Source organism: Ammospiza nelsoni, chromosome 6 (genome assembly GCF_027579445.1).
Source record: "Ammospiza nelsoni isolate bAmmNel1 chromosome 6, bAmmNel1.pri, whole genome shotgun sequence".
Taxonomy (NCBI): domain Eukaryota; kingdom Metazoa; phylum Chordata; class Aves; order Passeriformes; family Passerellidae; genus Ammospiza; species Ammospiza nelsoni.
In genome coordinates, this window is record NC_080638.1 from 43,621,675 (window position 1) to 43,643,318 (window position 21,644).

Below are 21,644 nucleotides of genomic sequence, written 5' to 3' on the forward strand. Positions count from 1 at the left end.
TGAGCATTGCAGCACACCAGCTGTTCATGAGCTAGAAATAGAGACATTGTGAGAAGTAATATATTGGGAGAGAGGTGTGTAAAATCTCCCCATCCTTGTAAAATTTGCTACCGTCTTTTTTAACAGGTAGCTGGAGAGGGAGAAAAAGTTGTGTTGAGGTTTTGAGGGTTTGGGGTTTTTTTTTGAGTCTTTGAAAAGTCAGCACACAAATTAACCTTTTCTGAGAGGAAAAGGATGTCTTTTCAAACTTGCAGTGGAAAACCAACCATGCTTATCACTAAGCTTTCCATGAGATTTGGAAAGAGTTAGATGTTATAGAGAGATGTTTGTGACCAGCTTATGCCATTAATCAAATTCTGCAGTTTTTACAACTTAGCCAGAGGTCAGCAGATATACTATTACTTGGTAGTCAAGAAACCTTATTGCTTAAAATTGTCTTTGAAAGAGCTTGAACTAATATGTAATCCCAACACACCTAGATTTTTTAAAAAATTTCTTTAAAAAATTTTCCTGCTATTTCAAATGTGATGCACAAAGACTGATAAACCTTGATTGTAAACAAGAGGGCTGATGAAGATGCACAGGCATCAGCTGAGCTCAGGGTCCATAAAGTCACCACTTTCCTTCCTTGTGTTCAGCTTGTGGTTTGCACACTGATGTTGCTGGCAGAGCTCCAGCCTTTTTAAAGTGATGATTAACTTTTCCCTGTCTTGGGCACCAAAAGAAGATCCCCATATGCTGGTGGTACCTTTCCAGGAGTAACTCTGCTTCCTGTGGAAGAGATCTGCTTTGTTTCTCTTTTCTCTTTCTCCTGGTATGTTGCTGCTTTAGGATGACTCCTTACAATTAATTAGCTGGTGTACTCCTATCTAATTTTAACAATATTAGGATTACATGTAGATGTTATATGAAGCATAGAGGATTTTTGTGAAGCTATACATATGAAATGGAGTGACTCAAGAGGTATGGCATCCCCTTGAGAAGAGGGATGGCACCTGTTTGGATCTGACACTGTTTGCTGTTGGGAGCACTGAGGACACACAGATATGGATATGTTTAAAGTTATGTGCTTAACTTTATAATTCCTTCTTCTTCTCCCAGGGCATTTTTTTCCTTTACATGCTCCTTAGCTGACATGAAAGCTGTGACTTTTAAAATCTGAATTTCAAAGGAGTTCTCGATATTTGCCTCAGATGTCATCTTTATCTGTAAATCCTCAACTATCCTTCAGTCTGCACATCTGATCCCTCAGCTTTCCAGAAGCCTGTGATCCTTCCTTGATAGCTCCTTAAGCTAAATAAGGAGGCTCTTGCCTATAGGTCTACATACCACTTGTCTTTCTCATTTGGGTTTCTTGGTTTAGGTAGAGAGGAAGCAGTCAGTGCAATCAGGAGAGTGGAGATTGGTGCTGTCTGTAAGGCACCTCAGGAATATTTTCATCAGTGGATACTGATCTTGTTGCTATCACTGGGGTGGGTTTCTGCTAGCAGGGTCCCAGCTCTTTTGGGAGAATGCATTATGACTACTGCTAAAGGTTTTTGGAAATAGAAGGGTAATATGTCATTAAACAAATTATTTGCAGCTAGACAAGAGGGTCCAAGCTTTTGCGGGCAACACAGCTCTTTCCACGTTCTGCCTCTTAAAAATTTGAGATTGCATTAGTGTTGTAGTGACCTGGATAAATATAGAATTCTACAAATACTGAGAAGAAAATCAGAAGCTTAGAGAATGGCAGCTCTTAAATTGCAGTTCAAGAAGAGAAAGGATAAGGGGGCATTTCGAGAGAGTCTTCTATGTCTCTACCCTTTGTATAGGTAGATTCAGTAGAACTTCCCCATGAAATGTTTTTATTGGATTGCACTTATTTTCTGCTATGTAACCTGGAAATGTGGTTTATCTAAATAAGTAAAAAACATACCAATGGTGCTGTTATTAAATATCAGGGAAAATTTCAGTCGCAATAGTGTCATCTGTGTTGCTATATGGTCACTGTCTTGTGCTAACCATTCCTATTTAAGAAATGAGAAAATACTCAAAGACTCTTCAAAAAAGTAACAGCAGCTGAGGTCTCTATTCTGTTCCCTGTGAAAGCCACTCTTTGAGGTGGGTAAGCTTTTAAATGCCTTTAGCTTTAAACACTCCAGTCTGCACTCCTGATCCCTCAGCTTTCCAGAAGCATTTGATCCTTCCTCAATAGCTCCTTAAGTGAAATAAAAGGACTTTTCCATATTAGGTCCAGGTTCCACTTACCATCCTTCTCTCAGTAGTTTCTCACTTCAGGCAGGGAGGACCGATGTGCATTACTAGTTATGCACATATAGCTTGCCTGTAATATCTGAAGACAAAGGGTCTCCACTCACAAATTTTGGTTGCTGTTTGTACTTATTAATAGTATGATTTCTGTGCACTTTGATGTTCCTCTAATCAATACACTTGGGGTTCCTTATAGGCTTATACATACTGGCTAACATGCAAGTTAAAAAACTCCAAAGATCCTAAAAAAGTGACACCCTTCAGAATGGAGGTAGTAAAAAGAGAGCTAAAGCTAAAAGGCATAGACAGTGTTTTGTACCCCCTGCAGGAGACTGGAATCCTGCTGGCTCTGTGATCTGTTAGACAGTTTCTGTGATGCTGTTATGCTCTTAGAGGGAGGCTGAAGCTAGTTCATGTCATACTCCTAGGAGCAATGAAGGTGTAACTCTGTGTGCCTTTGTAACACCTCAGGCACCCTGGTGCCACAGGGAAAGGTACTTTAATTGAGAGAAGTGTTTAGGTTCTTTGAACATGTGATGATGTTGTTCTTTGCCCTCCATATCTGGATAGAGAAGTGTTGGTACCAAAACTGTCTACTGTTCTAATGCTATGCTGTTGGTGAGGACTGTGCAGTGTGTTCTAAAGATCATTAAAAAAGAGCAAAAAAACCTTTAATGCAATATTCGGGACTGGAGCTTTGAGGAGCTTTTTGTTTCTCTGACTCAGCTTTGTTTCTCTGTTCAACTGCTACATGTGCCTTTGGGAAGAGGAGACCCTTTCTTTGGTGTTATCTTCTGTGTTCTGAAAGAGGGGGACAAAGATGCTGTCCTGTTGTTAGGAAGTGGTCTCAGATCCTTTTCTGAAAGACACATGTGCAATTACCATAAGGTGCTGTATTGCCATGTACTGTGTGATTTATCCATCTTTCTGATCTCCTTGCTTTGCAGATCTAGATGAGAAGTTCCTACTATACTTTTAAGAGGCACAAAACCTCCCCTCTACATTAGGAATCATATAATTCCAAAATTCAAATAATCCTTTCAAATTAAGTAATAGAGGCAATTAGAGCATGGGAACACTCACTAAATGGGATGGTAGGAGCTTTTCCAGCCCTTTCCTTCCTGTTACTTAGTAACATAGCAAAAGCAAAGACCTTTGAGAAGGGGTGTGAGGGAAAGGGGTCAATTATTGATTTAAATACTCGTATATTTGATTCATAATTTTTTTCTCTCCAAGTGGTTTGAATCTCATCCAGGCACTTAACAGTCAAATTATTTCATTGCTGCTACATGTGTGTCTGTCTAATGAATGTGGCTCACTCCAGTTGTCTCAGCTTCATCACCAGTATCTTTTTCTCACTATCATCATGATTAATTTACTTGCTTTGTAGCATTTATGGAGAGATTTGGAACTAAACAAGCGGAGAAACTTTAGTGGTCTTACTGTTGGTAACATATTCTATCTATGCTTCAAGTAAGGTACATGAATAGGATTAGTGTGAAGCTGTTTGGGTTTGGTATTTCTGTTATTTTATCTACACAGGAAGAAAGAGAAGAATTAAATCTCCAGCTTTTTCACTCCTCCATCTTGCTTTGATTTTACTGCATCACTAATAAAAAAAATGCTAATAAAATGTAAAGCTTCCTTTAAATAGAATGTCTTCTCTTTATTACTGTTGTGGTGTGCTAAAGTCTATGCATAATTGTTGCTGTAATGGTTACTTTGAAACTCTCTCTTATGGTAAAACTTCATGAGGTTCTCCATATTTGTAATTCCTGCATATACTCATTTCTTGGGTGGCAAATTACACCCATTCAACAAATATACCTGAAAGCAATGAGTAGTTGCTATTTTGGAGGTGAAACTGGGTTAAAGTTCTAGAGTTACTTTAGTAATTGCTGGAGTGGAGTAGTCTTCAAAGCAAAATATATCAGCAGGTGAAACTCTGGAAAGCAGCATAGAGTACTGTAACTCCTTTGTGCTCACGTAGCACTGTCTGAGCAGCAGCTTCAGTCAATGTGGCTTCCCTCTAGTGGTGCTCCCTGCTCCCATGCTGCTCCTGGGACTGCCTGGTGCCCCACTTACACCAGGAGTACTCTTGAGCTTTGCTCTGTGAAAATTTAATGTGTACAAATAATTCCTTAGGCAAGTTGTAGATGAGTGACAATATAGCAGCTTCTGTACTCCTTGGTATAGCAACACTGAAGCTTTTGTGGCCCTGATCTGTTAGGGACAGCAGTTTAAGGCGTTAGGCAAATGTGAAGTGGTTCATATGACAGGCTTATCTGAAAACAAACATAGAGTCAGTGTGACTGAAATCACTTTGAAGTTAATTTAATTAAACTCTTGTAATTCTTAATTTTAAAAGCATGAATACTTGAGGTTATTTTACATACTTGCGTGTCCTCTTTTGACCTCCTCCCTGATTGTGAATATAAAATAAAATCCCTTTCATTAAAAGTGGAAAAAACTCACTCAATAAAAATGGGAAACTATCTAGTACCATTAAAAATTAAGATTATCTTGAATAGATAATGATGCTTAATTTTTTTTTAAACAGTGGAATTTTTTTTCATTTAGCTTGAAGTTGAAATATTTTGGATGTTTTCTAAGTCAGAATAAAACTATTTTAGGATGAGATGAAATATCCTTTCATTAAATTTCTATTTAAGCTTTTTTGAGGGGATCAAGTTTCTATTAAGACAAACATTTTTCTGTTAAAAATTATTTTGAATTTGATACACAATGTAATGTCTAAGGCATTAAAATTCACCAGCAGTGAAATTGAAGTAAATAAGGAGCAGAACCTACTAACTTTGATGGAAAAACCTCCATATAAATACAGCTGGGCCATGTGTGACCTGTATGATATATGCAATCAAATTATCTCGCTGTTCTTAATCACAAGTTAGAGCCATGTCACCTGAAAGACATGCAACTTAATTTCTGCACTAAATTTTGTTTCAGAGTCTTATGAAAAAGCTGTAGCTGTGTTGAATGCTGCCTGAATCTGTGCTGAACCTTTTTACAGCTATTGGCCAGGGTGTCTACAGTGAAAATCACAGTTATTCAGTATGGTGATATATGTATTTATAGCAAAAGCAAGGAACTATGTTGTGCTTTGTTGGGATTGGTTTTGGTTGGCTTTTTTTTTTTTTTTTTTTTAATAAGGGGTTAAAAAGATTAAAATAGATTGTATACAAAATAATTAAACCTAGCTTATTTTTTGTCATGTTTAGATGGAGATAGGAGTGTGAGAGATCTATTCGGGTGGTCTTGCTAGTTTTCAGTTAGTTGCTGAGTTAATTCCCTGCACTTGATTAGTATGGTGTTTCAGGGAATTGTCACTTGCACTTGTGAGGCTAATTGACTCTGTGGGTGTTTAAAGGACTTTGTGTATGTGCTTTTTATTGCTGAATGGATGTCAATAATTACATTTTACTTCTGTGTAGGCTGGTGTAAATTATCTCAACTTAATTGATTTTCACAGTAAAGCCACTGTGTAAAGCTGTAAACATAAAAGTTTTTAGCATGCCTCACAGGAAGGTTGTTTCTTAAGTGCATGCTATGTTTGTTTAAACATGTGGGGTAGCACATGGACATGATCCTGCTCCTTGAGGAAATGGAAAGACTGCTGCAGGTAAGGTCCCCAGTGAAGATACTGAGTATCTGTAGGGGGAGTGCAACTGCTTATTCCTTGTTGGCAGCCAACATTTTCTTGAAAAGAGGAGTTCTAAAGCCTGTATATGAGCAAAACAAGTGTGTGTGTATGAGAATATTGGTTGATTTAACTGGATTGTCTAGATAAATGTCTGCAAGGTACAGTCAGGGGTTGCCACTTGTTTCTTAGCAATTAACAATGCTCCTGGTGTTGAACAGCAAATCCTGGTCAAAGAAAAGACGGTCCTAAAACACTTTGTCCATACTAGTGCTGCCTGAAAGAAACAACAAAATTTACATTAGTGGTTTATATTTAACCAAGATTGAGAATTACTGAAGATTTTCAGAGCAGCTGCCAGCTCTGCTTTTGAGCCATTCTTGTGTTTTGATATTTGACCTGTGCTTTGTAGGAACTTACTGCAAATCAGGAAGCCACAAAGGTGTGTGAAAAATTGCCAGCATCCTTATCATTGCACCACTTTCTTCCTTTTTTGAGGTCTTGTGATTCATTGTCATTCATTGTCATTGTTTCACAAATCTCTGTGTACACATTTTATACAGCAAACCACAACTTCTCGGGTCATTATTTAAAGGTGGAAGTAAAAACAACCAATGCTCTTCCTCCATCACAAATGGAGAAAAAAAGGGGATGGGGGGCAAAGAAACTTCCCCTTCCCAGCCCCTCCTTTCCTTGGAATGTTAATGGCATTCTGACAGGATGTTGCCCTGTATAAAAGAGACACAAAGATTCATCTTTCCACTGAAAAAATCTGAAATGGTAGCTAAGGATTTTAGTGAAAAATTAAAAGCAGAGAAAACCTTATCATTACCCAGGGTCTTCTTTGAAAAGCATTAGTATCACTGTAGAATTATTTATCATTGTAATTGTACTGAGGGAAGCACCTTGTCCATTCTCACCAATATGGCAATGTCCCTTCTGTTCAGCTCTTGTGGTGCTCAGCAGACCTTCAGTGTTCCACTTCTGTAGTGTTGGATAGGATATGCAATGATAAAGATAGCCTGGTTTCATGCAAGCCCATTTAATCATATAAATGGATCAGATGATGACAGCCTGCACCAAAGTAAAAGCAGACTTTGATCCACCTGTGAGAAACTGCAGAGGGGATCAAACCTCTTTCTCCTTTATCTCACAGAGGAAATTTCCGTCTGCTGTTAGCCACTGAGGGTGAATAAGCAGTGCATTTTCAGAGGTATTGTCAGAACTGCATTCCTCTGACTAGATGTTTGCTCTGAACCAAATGAGTTCTTGGGGAGCACATGGAACGCAACTCAGCATTTTTAGAAGGCATGATCTCCTTTTTGATTCTTTATACTTTGGCATGTGTATTCTTGGAACTTTTATATAGGTTATTTGAGCCAAGCTATTAATTAGCAGCAGTGCACCTTTGATACAGATATAATGTTTGGGATACGCTGGGCAGATTGGATGGAGTTCTTCCATGTTTGAAAGCATATACTAATTTTTTTTTTCATGAACATTATGCCTAAAAGTTTGAGTAGATGTCGGAGGATTCATGGGAGAATGAGGAGGAGTCACTGTGGCTGAATCAAGTTAAATTTGCTCAAGAAGCCAGAACTGCAGCTGAACTCATGTCCAGAATTTGGGGATGCTGAGAGAGATATTTTTGCTTCTGATTAGGTAGTATTTGCCACTGCAAAGCATAAAAGGAATATTCACTAGCCTGCCTCATTTGAGTTGGAAAATGAAATGTGGTGATCAATTCCATATGATACACAGACCCTCAGACAGGATTAGGAAAGGGGATGGAATGACCAAGATGATCAGAGACACCAACAGGAGTGAGGGTCTGTCAGCTAACTGTTATATTACTGCAGTAGTACAAACTTTCTTGTTCTGTTTACTGTTATGTTGTCCTTTACTCTTTTCATGCATAAAAAGAAATAGATTGTTGAAATTACCTAATCCCTAGTGACCCAAAGTATTATAAATAGAAATGTTTCCAGGTGAGCCGTTCATTGCTGCAAGAGTTTCTTCTTTGCCTTTTCTTGTCTTTTGTCATAAAAGAATGTTACACAAAGGGAACATAATAATCTCTAGATTTCTTTCTCTGTCCATTTGATCTTCTATTTTGCTTCCTCCTATGTCTGTTGTCCTTTTTGAAGGATGATGTAGGTGCAGATATCTTGAAAGGAGGAAAAAACATAAAACTGCAAAACATAAGACTACAGAAATGCCTGGCAGGAGATTGTTTTTAGGGACAGTGTTGTGGTGCAGGAACACGTGGCCCATTTCCTTTCTATTCTCCCCAGCATAAGCAGCTGTTGGATTAGGAATCTTCAAGGCCTTGTTTAAATGTCTCTATAGTAATGGCACATGTAGTAATAATGCTCAATGAAATGAATTTTGGTATCCAGTTGTGAAAGGCTTTGCATACACAGTTCTTGGACCTACTTATAATTCAATGGGAGCTTATGCAAAGAGCAGCAATTTATTTGCACACTCTCAGTTGAAAAATGGGGACACAATTTTGCTGTTTTTCAGGTCAGCCCTCCGCTGCATAAATGTCTTGAAAACATTTGAAAATAAACCAGTTTGAATAGAGTAAAATAACATTTTTTTAGTGTTTTAAGATCAGATATGTTTGGTTGGAAAAACTTATCTGAATGCTCTTAAGCATGCTCAAGTATTGAATTTTTGTTTGGGCAGCCCTACTAAAAGAAGCCAATGCCCATTTTTGCAAAAGGGAGGGTGGTAAGTTATGGAAAGTATTAAAACTTTTTTTGGTTTCTACTGATCAAATATATAATTGACTGAGGAAGACATGGACTTAAATAATAAAATAATTCATACCTGCAGTGCTTAATTTTCAAATTTTTAGGCTAACCTATTAACCAAGTACTTCTAAGTTGACAACCTTATTCATTTGGAAAATGTGGGAGTGCTGCAACTTTCTATTCATTTATTTGTGAATTGGTTAAGCTACATTTTCTAAGAATATAAATATATAACTTCTGTTGGTGTCACAGAAGTTTTGAAAGTGTTACAGTGGCCATCAAGACAAGCCAAACCCTAGACTGGTTTAGCTGATCCCGGTTTTGTCAAGCTAGGGTTGAAAAATGGGGACTAGAAGAACAGCAACTGAGTTACTCAACCATGCTGAACACAGAGCTCTTGCATAGAAAGCATTGCATTGTCAATGAGCAGACTCCAGCACACCTGACTATTTCTCTTGGCTGAGCCATCCAGAGCTCTAATGGATATGTGGGAAAAATTGGGTTTTTTAGAAAGCATTTGCCACCCCTCCCCCCTTCCCCCTGCTTCCAGATGGCATTATATAAACACACAGTTCCAGGTGACCTCCTTCATCTTCCTACCTGGGAAGTGCCTGTGTAGAACTACAGTAACTGATGCTGTATATTTTGATGTAGACAATAATTTTGCTGTTTATCCAAAGAGACCTATAATTTTGTGAATTCTGCTTTGGGATAAAATATACTTACTGATGTAAATCTAGCATAACTTTCTTTGATTCTTGTTTTGCTTGCCTAGTCCCAAATAACTTAAACTTTCTGGCCCTGATCCAACTGCCTTGTTCAGCTGGATTTACACAAGTGGTATGTGACTTTGGCACATGGATGAGGGACAGCAGAAGCTATGGATTTCTTCTGCTAAGGAGATATTCTCTGTAACTTCAATATGTGACTCCCTGTGCTTTTAATCCAAGAATGACACTTATCTTTCAAGTCACTGGAAAACATTTTTTTCATCTTAGTTTATGGTAAAATTGGCTGGCAATGGTCTTTATTTGAAAAAGGTATTAATCTTTTTTATTAGCATGAACTGCATGATTTTTTCAAAAAGAGTAATGGAACATTTATTTTGCTTTGGTCTTCTGAGGAATTCCTGTACTACAAATAGAAACCTAGAAGTGGTGAATGAGACACCACCTTCTTTGCCCATGTTCCTTTGGTGAGAAGAATTTACAGTAATGCTGCTCACAGTAATGCTGTGCATGCTGTGAGCTGTGGACTGTCTGACATGAGTTTTACCAGTGCAGTATGATGAGCTGTAGCAGTGCCTTATTGTCCCTACCCCACCTCTGTTAATATGTTCAATATCTCTCAATGGGGTTTTTTTCTTGGGTTTCCCTTTTGCCAGTTTGGGCAGTGGGTCCAGACCAGTGTGCAATGAGTTTGGCTATGCTAATTCCACATTTTCTGGTATACCTGGATCAAAACCCTCCACTTTAATACTGTACTGAAATGAGGATAGATGCTTTTAATTTAGCACACACCATTATTCAATTTCACTTACCATTTGACATGAGTGAGATGTTCTGGTCCTGTAATCTGAACAATTAATTTTTTAAGTAATTGCCTGTCAACTGTGATGGGTGAGCAAAACCAGACAAATGTGGGTAGCACTATTGCTGTTTCCCCAGGAGCATTGTTTGCAAGGGCAACTATGGTATAACCTTTTGGAGAAGACATGGCTCCTCTTTCTCTTTTGGCTGTAATCCAAGGGGTGAAGTAAGCACCTCAAATCTAGGCTGCTTTGCCAAAGAGCCTTAAAGCAATCAGCAAGGTTGGTGAATGGTTTTCTTTGAGATTCTAATTTTTTAAAAAAATTATTTATAAAGGCGGGGTATGAAGTTCTTTGAGGGGTTTTTTATTGCTTTCTTGGGGGTTTTGTGGAGTTTTTTCTTTTGTTTTTTTTTTTTTTTTTTTGAGACTGAAACCAACCTGGTGTTTGATACTGAAGTGTTGAAAGACCAGTGTGTTTAACTTTGAAAAGAATCCCAAGTACCCTGGGGTTGTTTAAAATCCAGTTTCTTAGGAGAGCAAAATGCTACTGTAATGGATCCCCTTTGAGACATTTCAGTCATCAATTTGTTTTCCTATAATTGTAGTGTGCTGTGAAGTGTGATGTTTGGAAATTAGTACCACAGCACAAGAGAGATTTCTATGTGTTTTTAATGTGTGTGACTTTAGGGCTCTGTGGAGGGAGGCACCTGACTGAGTGGAAGGGTTTGTGATTCCCTGAGCTGGGAAGGTGTAGGTGTGAGGGTTGATTGGAGGCTGTCATATACCTGTACACTCTACTGGTCTGTATCACACCAAGTTGATTTTCATGACTTTTCCCATTGAGAAAGTACTAAAGCAATTGTGGGTCTGGCTTTAACTGCTGCACCTATCACCCTTCCCAGGCAAGGGACCTGAAACTCTTTATGCTGGGCAGAAGCTCAATGACAATGAGTGGCACACTGTCCGGGTGGTGCGGCGAGGAAAGAGCCTCAAGCTGATCGTGGATGATGATGTTGCTGAGGGTAAGTGTGATGCATCAGTGTTTTTTGATCACTGTGTCTCTGTTCCTAGTCTTTGCCATTATGCTCCTTCTCCCTGTTCTTCTGGGTATCTCTCCCCCCCACCCCTTCCTGTTAGCACTCATGTATTATTATTGTTACGATGTTGAAAGTGAGTGTTCAGGTCTGAGAGACTCAGCCAGCACCAGAAACTTCTGTGACAACTGTAATGACTTGAGATATGGGTTTAGGAGGCAGATAAGCTTGTACTTATCTCAGACTGTAGAGGGTTCAGCAGAACTTTCTCTTGGTCCAGGGAGACTGAACACACTCCATTCCTGAGTTGCACGTGTGATGGTTTCCAATGCTCTGGAATCAAGGCCAAGGCTCTCTGGACCATTCCTCTGCACAAACTTTTCCTTGATGATAAACCTGTATGAAGTACATGTGTTACAGAGCACAGATTTATGTCTCTGCTGCTCATTTTTGGTTATTCTTCCTTTTTTTTTTTTTTTTTTTTTTTTTTTTTTTTTTTTTTTTTTTTTAGTTTGGGCATTATAGGTTATTTTCTTTATGTTTTTTTAGTTTCCCAAGTTCTTGTGTGCATCAGAGCCATCCAGAAGAAAAAGCAAGCAAAGAAATTTATTCTCAGCTTTGGTTTAGAGTTTAGGGAGGATCCTGACTCGGCAAAGTGTGTCAGTCCTTTTTTTAAAATTTTTTTATTTTTAAAATAATTTTCTGAATTTTCAGACAGCTTTTTGAGCTCCTACTTCTTGTTGCAGAGACATGTAGTTGCAGGGAGGAAAGAAAAGATCAGTCAGGAAAGTTGGTTTGTCCCAGGTTAAGATTTGCATTGAAATGATCAAAGTACTTCAGATTGATCCTTTTGTAATTGCAGAATTTTAAGAGATTATACTTTTCAAGTCCATTTCCCCATGACTGCAAGAGCCAGAATCCTATTTTTCTATTCTTTTGAAGATCTTAAATTCTCATATTTGTATATAACTTTAGGAACTGGGCTTTTGAGAAAAACATCAGCAGTCTGGAGGGTGATGATAATAAAACAACAACAACAAACAACAAAAACTAAAACAAAAAAAAAAAAACCCAAACCAAAACAAAGCCAGGGACCCTGGATGCAAAACTGATGCAGGCATAATTGTTAGTTTACACCCATGCTGGTTTGCCAAAAAGCTGAAATCCTCTTTTCTGAGTAGCTTCTACTCAGAATGCAACTAGGAGTAATGGCTGCCACACAGTGCCAGAACACTGTAACCTATGTCTGAAAAAAAAGTGTTTTCCTTCTGTAGGAATGTGAATTATTTTAAATATTGTGGTAATTTAGATAATTTGGAAAGCCAGGAGTCAGAAATCTGAAATATGCTCAAAGAAGTTGGCTTACAGGAAAATGGTTTGAAATAAGTTTTCTCTCTGAAGTAAATATGTACTGTCCTATATAGACTGTGATTTTGCAAGAGAGAACAAGAAACATGCAAGAAAAATCATTCCCTCTCCTCGTTGAAATTCAGCCTTGGTAGTGGCTTGGTCAAAATCAGCTCACAGGAAAAATGAATTTTGTTTAGGAGGGAACTTAAACACTTCATCCCGGTTACTTCTAAATTTGAGAACAATTCTTCTGGATGTGCTTTTTTAGGAAGCACCACGGGGTGGCGCACTCTGCATTACCGAACCGATCCCCCAAAGCCATCTGTTCTTGAAGTCTTTTTCACGAAGCAAAGTTTATAAATAATAATGATACAATCCTGTACTAAAATAGGACACGCATATGTACATGTATATGAATTACATAATTAAAGATGCATTGCAGCTAAAAATATCTGTTAAAAGAATGCCATCATGGCAAAGTCAGAAAAGTCAGAGTTAAGAATTTTTGTGCAATCTGCATCCCACTTCCTTGGGCAGATGAAAACAGTCTTCAGTGGTGTGGTCACATAGATTTTTCCACAGGATTCTTGCTGTCTTAGCCATAGATTAGAAATCTAAATTAGGCCTCCAGTAAAAATAAACAGCCTATCTGATTTCTGTTTTCTTATTGCTTGTTTGGAACAATGCGCGCCAGCTGAATTTTGCTCTAAATTTAGATTATTTTTTACATTTTTAGTTTTTTTATTTTGTGTGTGTGTGTTGTAGGCTACTCATCAACATGTTTATACAGAACTAAAAAGTTTAACTGGATTTATTCCCATGTCTATGTTACGTGAAGTGAGTGGGCATCTTTTTCCCATTTTACAGGTTTGGGAACAACCAGATTATAGTTGGATGTATTTGGTACAAATTTGCTGTGTTCTTTTAGTCATTTTCATCAGAAAGATTCTGCACGTCTGTAAATTACATCCTGTAAATTAGTTGAACCCTGCCCCTTGGGGAATTAGATGTAGACAATTAATGACCACCTATGAAAAATTTGTAATGAAGTGTCTGACTTGGTCTCCTGTAGAACATCCAAGGCAGACACAGAATCCAATTCTGGACAGCATTTTACTGTTTAATGCAAAGGTTCACAAAACCTTTGTCCCACATTCCTCCTGACCTCAGAACAGATGTCAGAACATCAGTGGTAAATGAGACACAAATACTGCAGATATATTCCTCTCTGTGGCATCTTCCTAGCACCCAAATACCACAGTGAGGCTGGAATTTTTTCTGTCTGCTACCGCTTGAAATAGAGAGCTTCTGATTGCTGTAGTAGGTAGAGTACTCTGTAGAGCACAGTGGGGAACTAGAGGTGAACTCTGCAGGTGGGGCTGATAGCTAATGAGATCAGAAAATACTGGATTGCACTCCATGATTTCCTGGGAAATTACATCTCTGTCCTGATTCTGATCTTGTATTGCCATGCCCTTTGCAGCTTTTCACTGAACTACTCCTGACTTTCTACAGTACTGCCTCTAGCACTATTTTTTTTTATTATTAAGCCAGCCCCAGTTTTCATATTTTTCACCTTTTCTAAGATTCTGGGCTCACTTTCTCCAAAGTCCCTCACTCCATTTTTAACGCCCCCAATATTTGGGCTCCCCTATCCCAGTGTGCTCTGGATTCCCCAGTCTTGGCTTTTTTCTTCTACTCAGGCCACAATTGCCTTGTATTTTTTTAAGTGTAAAAGAAAAAGGCGGGAGTTTTCTTGCCTTTGAGAACTGACATCTCTTAATTTTATTGTTCTAATTTTTTGAAGTAAAAAAAAACCAGGCTTTTTTTTTAAGTGACTTTTATAATTTTAAGAAAATACACTTCTGGTTTGGAAAAATCATAAATTTTATAACACCGAAATTGAAACTCTGAGGATCACAGTAGTGGAAGTGAGAAAGCTGTCTAAACAAATTTCCCCATGTACTGTTTCAGTTTCTGGAAACTTCAGTTTTTCAAACTAAAATAATATTATTTCTGGTAAAGAACTCTTTCAGGATTTAAAAACATTTGCATTGGTTCTGACACTTGAATTTTTAAATAGTCAGAAATTTGTGACTGCCTTCAGCTGCTTCTAAGTTTGATCAGCTGTGTCTGCTTGGACTGAAGTTTTCCATGGTCTTTGTATAATTGTATAGATATTTAGATCCACTGGTAAAATTTGGAATAAGTGAAAAAGGTGAATTGGTTTATATAATATTTTTTCTTCATATTTGAAGTAGATAGCTGAAAAAAAAATTCTAATAACAATTGTGCTTGCTTGCTGTCTTTGAATAAAACTTGTTCACATTTGGACAAAGTATAAACTGAAAACCTGCAGTTTGTACATGACCATGAGAGGTGAGTTAGAAATATTTCAGAGTTTCCAGAATGTCTAAGCAAGATAATGACCATCAGTTCATGTAAACTGACTCTATACACTACAAGCCAGGATGTATCATCCATGTGTCTTTAAAAGCGTGTTCACGTTTTGTTCTATCCCCAACAGAGAAAAAAAAGCCAAAGTCACAACTCGTAGGAAAAGTCTTGAAAGGACTAATGGTTTTTTGCTTGTCAATTTTTTTTATTTTTTGTCTTTTAATGCCTGGAAGTTGTTATGGTGAGAAATGTTAGGAGAGTTCAGGAGACAGCACAGAATATGAGAAAGCTTTTAAGCCCCAGTTGATATAACCTAGGGGAATTGGAGGAATTTGTTCTGGGTTCAGCTGTGGTGATTGGTATGATTCCTAGGTATACCGCAATGACTGACAAATATCTCTTGCAGTGACTGGTTGAGAGTTGTGTAGATATGCTTGCTGACCAGCAGATGCAGTGAAGTCAGATACTGTTGCAAAATTTTGTCTGTCTATAGCACACTGGAAATATTTATTCTTGTCTTTATCCAGTTGTCAAATTTCACAAAGCTGGTGTGAGTTTAAATATCTTTGTTCCCTCTGGATTTTAAACCTGGTGAATTTTACCAGCATGATAAAATCTTATGAGAGGGACCAATGGGTAGTGTGGCTGTATTCTTTGGAAAACCTGCTAAAAGAGAGGACTGTGCACTGATTATAATCATGGACAAAACACACTTGACTTGGAGAGAATTAATTTAATTTGCTGCCACTTAAAAATAGAATTGAATGGTGAGAAACAAAGACACGAAAGTAGAACAGTGTCTGCCACTCTCTTTTACTGGATTTGCTCCTCCCTGCTCTCCCACCTGCCCCCACGAGGCAGAGAAGGGGACTGGGGAATGGTGGCTGTGCTCAGGCTGTAACAGATCCTCTCTGATGCTCCTTCCTACTCACACTTCTGTCCTGCTCCAGTGTGGGTCCTGGCCATGGAATGCAGTCCTTCATGAAGTGCTCCAGTATGAGGGCATCTCCATATGCTTTCAGGAAAACCTTCTCCAGTCTAGGCTTTCCAGGAGCTGCAGTTCCTTCTGGAAATATCCACCTGCTCTAGCACAAGAGTCCTCCATGAGTTGCAGTGTAATTGTCTGCAACACTGTAATCTTCTTTGTGGATGGTGGATGATTTCTACTCTGGCACCTGGAATGCCTCCTCCCTCTTTTCAATTCTTGATGTTCATAGGGGTTTGACTTGGTTCGGCTTTTTTTTTAAATTATTTTTTCCCCCCTTTGTTTCTTGTGCATAGCATTATGTCCTTTCTTACACATTTTCTCCCAGGTACCACCATCTTGTCCAAGGGGCTCAGCAGTGCCCTGTGGTGGATGGGTTGGAGCCATTTGGAATTGGCCATTTTGGGCACGGGATAGCCCCAGCCTTTCCTCACTAAGGCTGCCCTGCAGCTACCCCCCAGCCAACACCACGCTCCATAAACCCAATTAGAACTGCAGAAAATTTCGTGAGAGAAAAAATAATGGCCTACATGTAGCAGAATTTGAATGGTAGTTGTACAGTGAATGGTAGGAAAACAACTAAATTCTTAGTATTTCATTCATTCCTTTTTACTTCGTGGATCAAGGCTCCTGTAGAAAAACACTGTGCACATGTGACCAAATAGTGAGAACTACCTTAATGAAGAACTATGGAGAGGTAAAATAAGATTGGCTGAAAGGGTTTTCATTCTGATGTTGCCCAACTTGTCTTCATAGCATACTGTTGTATTTCATCTGTCTGTATGTGTTCTGTGTCAGCACTGGTGCCTAGCACACTTAGTGAAACATTTAAATATGCTGTATGAGGAGTCTGACAGTAGTATTTGGCATACTGAATGGCTTGGATGTTTTGAGAGGTTAAAATCTTGTCATGATGTGGTAAATAGCCCAAATGGTAGTAGGTTGATGATTTAAATAGATGGAGGGCTTTTTACCTGTTGCATTTTGTGTGTTTCCCTCCTGCCATGCTCTTAAAAGAGAAATAACATTAGGCACAAGGAGAGAACAAAGGAATAAATATCAGCAATTTTATGACTGTTCTCACTTCTCTCATTGCTCTATTTATATTAATCTATGTTTAACAAGTGTTTTCAGGAGGTGCACTTGGAAAAGTTGTTTCAGAAGTGTTCGAGTTGTTTGGTGTATGGTCTGCTGCATCAAATAGATCACCGTCAGCTTTAAGGGAGATGCCTGGTCCTCTTCACAGACAATAAAGTCTGTGAAGCACAGGGAAAAGGACAGAGCTTGCTGCCCATGGCCCTTTAGAGGCCTGTCTTTTCTGCCAGGTTTTGGCAGCTGCTATACTCACACATCACCACCAAGCCTCTTCACCAAGATTCTGTACGTCCTTTCTTATGTAAGCTGCTGAACAGCGATTGGATAGGATTTAGTTCTGCTATCAGTCTGGAAACTGGAGTTTGGTGGGCTCTATATAACTTATTACTGATCCCCAGTATTTCTCTTTGCTTCTGTCCTTCAAGGCACAATGGTTGGTGATCACACCCGCTTGGAGTTCCACAACATCGAGACAGGGATCATGACAGAGAAGCGCTACATCTCCGTCATCCCCTCCAGCTTCATCGGGCACCTGCAGAGCCTCATGTTCAACGGGATGCTCTACATCGACCTGTGCAAGAACGGCGACATTGACTACTGCGAGCTGAAGGCGCGCTTTGGCCTCCGCAACATTATAGCTGACCCTGTCACGTTCAAGACTAAGAGCAGCTACTTGAGCCTGGCCACCTTGCAGGCTTATACATCCATGCACCTCTTCTTTCAGTTCAAGACCACCTCGGCTGATGGTTTCATCCTCTTTAACAGCGGTGATGGCAATGACTTTATCGCGGTTGAACTAGTCAAGGGGTAAGTGGCTTTCTGTTGTTTTCTACCAGCTTATTTATAGATAAATTACTTATAGGTGTAAGCATTTCAAGCTTACATGAAGAGAAGTTCACCTGATACTCATGTTTTGTCTGTTTGCTGAGCTGTAAGATGAAGTGTTTAAACAAAAACACTGAAGCTTAAGACTCCTGATTTTATCACTGACTTCCTCCTATGGCTGTGGGAGGGACATTTTTACAGTGTGCAATATTAGTATTTTAAGTGATTGGGACATAGTTAGACTAATATTTTGTCCTTTCAACCTTGCACATTAGCACAGAGGAGGAGATGTGCTGAGGGCTCTGTATGTCTCCCCCACTCCCTCTCCCTTTTCTTTTCCCATTGTAATACCTGTTTTTTTCTGCCATCTCCAGTGAAGGAAAAAGAAAAAGCACATTGGCTGCTGAATTTGTACTTCTGCTGGTGATGCTTGATGAAAAGCGAACTCAGCTTGCTTTTGAGCTGCTGTATTCTTTTCAGAAGACCTATAGCTCATTAAAAAAAAATCCTTGTTAGCTGAACAAATTTTGATCTCTGATGATTTAGTCATGGTAGACATGTTTTCCACAGTTTACCAGTCCTGTTTATTTCAGTTCAGTCTGTTTTTGGTTTTGGCTTTGCACATACTTTTTAAGTGGGACATTGAGTAATAAAAAAAGCAACAGTCACGATCCCCTGGTGCTCTGTTGAGAGTAGAATTTTGTTGTCTTTTTTTTTTTTTTCTTTTCTTAGTAGAATACTTCTCTTCCATCCCCAGGTGGATTTCTCTGTTTGCACTATATAAATAATTCAGGGTAACACTCCCATGACTTCAGTCTTTGTTAGGATCTCTATTTTTGCCAAAAGCTTTGCTAATTGTTTTTCAGCTGTTTGAATAAGTCTAGGATCTCATGAGAATTTTAGTACAATTTTTCAAGTGAGTTTCCTAATTAACTTCTTATGGGAGTTATTCAAAACTCAGAATTAACCTAGGGAATATATGCCCCAAATAGGCATATCTAGTGTTACTCCCCAGTACATTAATCAATATTACCAATTAAAAAAAAAATATGCACAGACAGTGTTTTTGTGGATCTGAGAGAAATTTGTGAAAAAGAGGAATGTTTTGTGATTAGAATCTGATTACTTGGAATGTTGTCATCTCAAAATACTAATCTTTACACTTTGGTGGAAAGGAAACAACTATATTCTTTCAAAGCAGTGGCTAATATTTTGGGTTATTAGAACTTTGTAACCCTGAGATATTTCCCTTCATGACTTGTTAATTTACCAGCTCTGGCTAGAATACGGTTCAGTAATGCTGGAGTTCTTCCAGAATATTAACCAGTTCTTGCTATATTTACACAGGTATATACACTACGTGTTTGACCTTGGAAATGGACCTAATGTTATCAAAGGCAACAGTGATCGTCCTCTGAATGACAATCAGTGGCACAATGTTGTCATTACCAGAGATAACAGTAACACACACAGCTTGAAAGTGGACACCAAGGTGGTCACTCAGGTTATCAATGGTGCCAAAAATCTGGATCTTAAAGGTAAACTCCATAAGATTGACAGATTCCCGCTTTTGTTCTTGCAAGGCTGTGAACAGGAGAAAGCTTGGAATAACCATGCATTATAGGAGAGTAATCTGGACTTTGCACATTTTGGCTTTCAAATTCATTTATCTCTTTTTGGTTTAACAACTTTATGTAGCCAAATAGTTTGTCATATTTTGCTTTTTCAGAAATTGTCATTTTTTACTTTTCCCTAGTTAGGTAGCAATGAGAACTAAGACTATTTAGGGGATTTTGTGATGGTTTCTTTGGTTTTGTTTTTTAGTTGGTTGTTCAGTTTTTGGGTTTATTTTGGTATTTTGTATTAAGGGAATCAGAAATTACTTCTTGCACAATATGTTGCTCTCTTTTAAACTTTTTCTGAATGTGTGATCACTGCTTTATTCGCATTTGGTGGCAAGAAAAGTGACTCTAGAAGGTGTGTAACCTCCTCCTCCTTGTGTTTGCCCCTCTCTGCTCCAGGTGATCTCTACATTGCTGGCCTGGCTCAAGGCATGTATAGCAACCTCCCAAAGCTTGTGGCCTCTCGTGATGGATTTCAGGGCTGCCTGGCATCTGTAGACCTGAATGGGCGTCTGCCTGACCTTATCAATGATGCTCTGCACCGCAGTGGGCAGATTGAGCGTGGCTGTGAAGGTATGACTGATTTCAGAGAGGTTCCCTTCTCCAGCACTCACTTCACACTGCACTGTTGCACTCTGTGCACTACTTGTTTACCTTACTGTCCATTTCATTAGTTTGCTTCAATGGCAATATTCTTTATTACACTTTTGTCTACCAAATGCAGCTTATGGATTGCCAGTTTCTGTGAGTGGCTTAGCAGCTCTTTGCCTCTGTGCTCTTTCCCCTGTGAGTTGGTACCTTTACTAGTGGGAAGGCATGGTACTAAGGGATAGACTACTACTTACTAGTGGTTTTTTCGGAGTGGTTCATTAGCATTGCAGTAGCCTTAAAATACTTGGGAAGATGTTCTGAGCATTCAGTTAATTTGTGCTTCAGAGCAGCCTTTCTTGGGATTCACAGAAGTAAGTATTTGGAAGAACAGGTAGAGACAGGGGAAATGGAAGGCAGAAGGAGCTGAATGATAAAGATTTGACTGAAAGAGGAGTTAATTTTTGATGAGGTGTACCTCTAGGGAAAGCACTGGAGGCATTGCCTCTTCTGCCTGGGAAACATTTCTCTTCAGTTGTCTTTCTTTTCCAGCCAGTTTAGAACTCAGTGGGATGAGTTACTTTTTGCAGCATGTAAACCATAGTGTTTTCTTGAAGCCTCTTTAAATAATTTGCTGTTCCTGTAAGCTCCCATTGGTTAAAAGAATATTGACATCAGCATCACTGACTCAGTACAATGCATATGCCTTCAATTCCCAAAGCACTTGCAATACTTACCATCCAGAAGTCCAAGGTTTTGCTGTCTGGGTTAAATGACAATCACCATTATGTCTAGAATCACTCAGTACCACCAGGCTGCTATGATGGCTACCAGTCACTACAGGAAGATAGCTTTTTCTGTGAAGTTTGTATGTTCATTTGCTAAAACAAGATGTATGTCCCAAACTGATCCTTCAACAATTTCACAACATGAAAAAACTCCTTGATCATCTTTCTTTACTGTGTCAAGATTACAAGTTACATCATGATGAAGCCCTCCTGCTTGTCAAGACTGTTCTGTCTTAAGATTGAATGTATCATCCGAGGGAGAACTTTGAGTACCAAATTGACCATCCAATCAGGTCTGATCCCTTGTTTGTGTCTCAGTATTCTGGCTGGCTGGGAGCTCCTGTGCCCCAGCCCTCCTTCTATGCTCCCACAATAGTATGCTGGTTTGTAAGAATTTTGTGTCTTCTCACAGGAGCTCCCTCCATGTCAACTCCCATCTCACAACATTGGCGGGCAGTTGTAGGCTGTGGAGGGACATAATGTAAGAAAATAGTGTAGAAGGTAGTCTCACACCTGAGGAGTTGCAGCTGTACTAATCACCAAAGATTAGGAACAGGCCTGCCCTTAATAGGCCACAGCTGTGTCCAATAAGAAGAGGAATGCCACAAAAGGGTGGGTTAGCTGGGTGAGGAGAGAGTTGGAGTTTGTTGGCTGTGCTGTGAAGATGAAGGAGTCAGTGCTATGAGGAGCTGTCCATGAACAATCACTGAGAAAGTATGGAGCTTTTGCAATAAGATGACAACAGTAGGCTGTTTTTAAT

General features: G+C 39.0%; 1 protein-coding gene across 1 annotated transcript in view; it reads left to right on the top strand.

Moving 5' to 3' along the window:
* The window catches only part of NRXN3 (neurexin 3), a 703,958-nt gene that overhangs the window by 151,466 nt on the left and 530,848 nt on the right, over window positions 1–21,644 (top strand). The window contains exons 7-10 of the mRNA XM_059474030.1: window positions 11,103–11,222; window positions 17,487–17,868; window positions 19,234–19,424; window positions 19,908–20,081. Coding sequence (XP_059330013.1) covers window positions 11,103–11,222; window positions 17,487–17,868; window positions 19,234–19,424; window positions 19,908–20,081 — 867 coding nt within the window. The remainder of the gene's footprint in view (window positions 1–11,102; window positions 11,223–17,486; window positions 17,869–19,233; window positions 19,425–19,907; window positions 20,082–21,644) is intronic.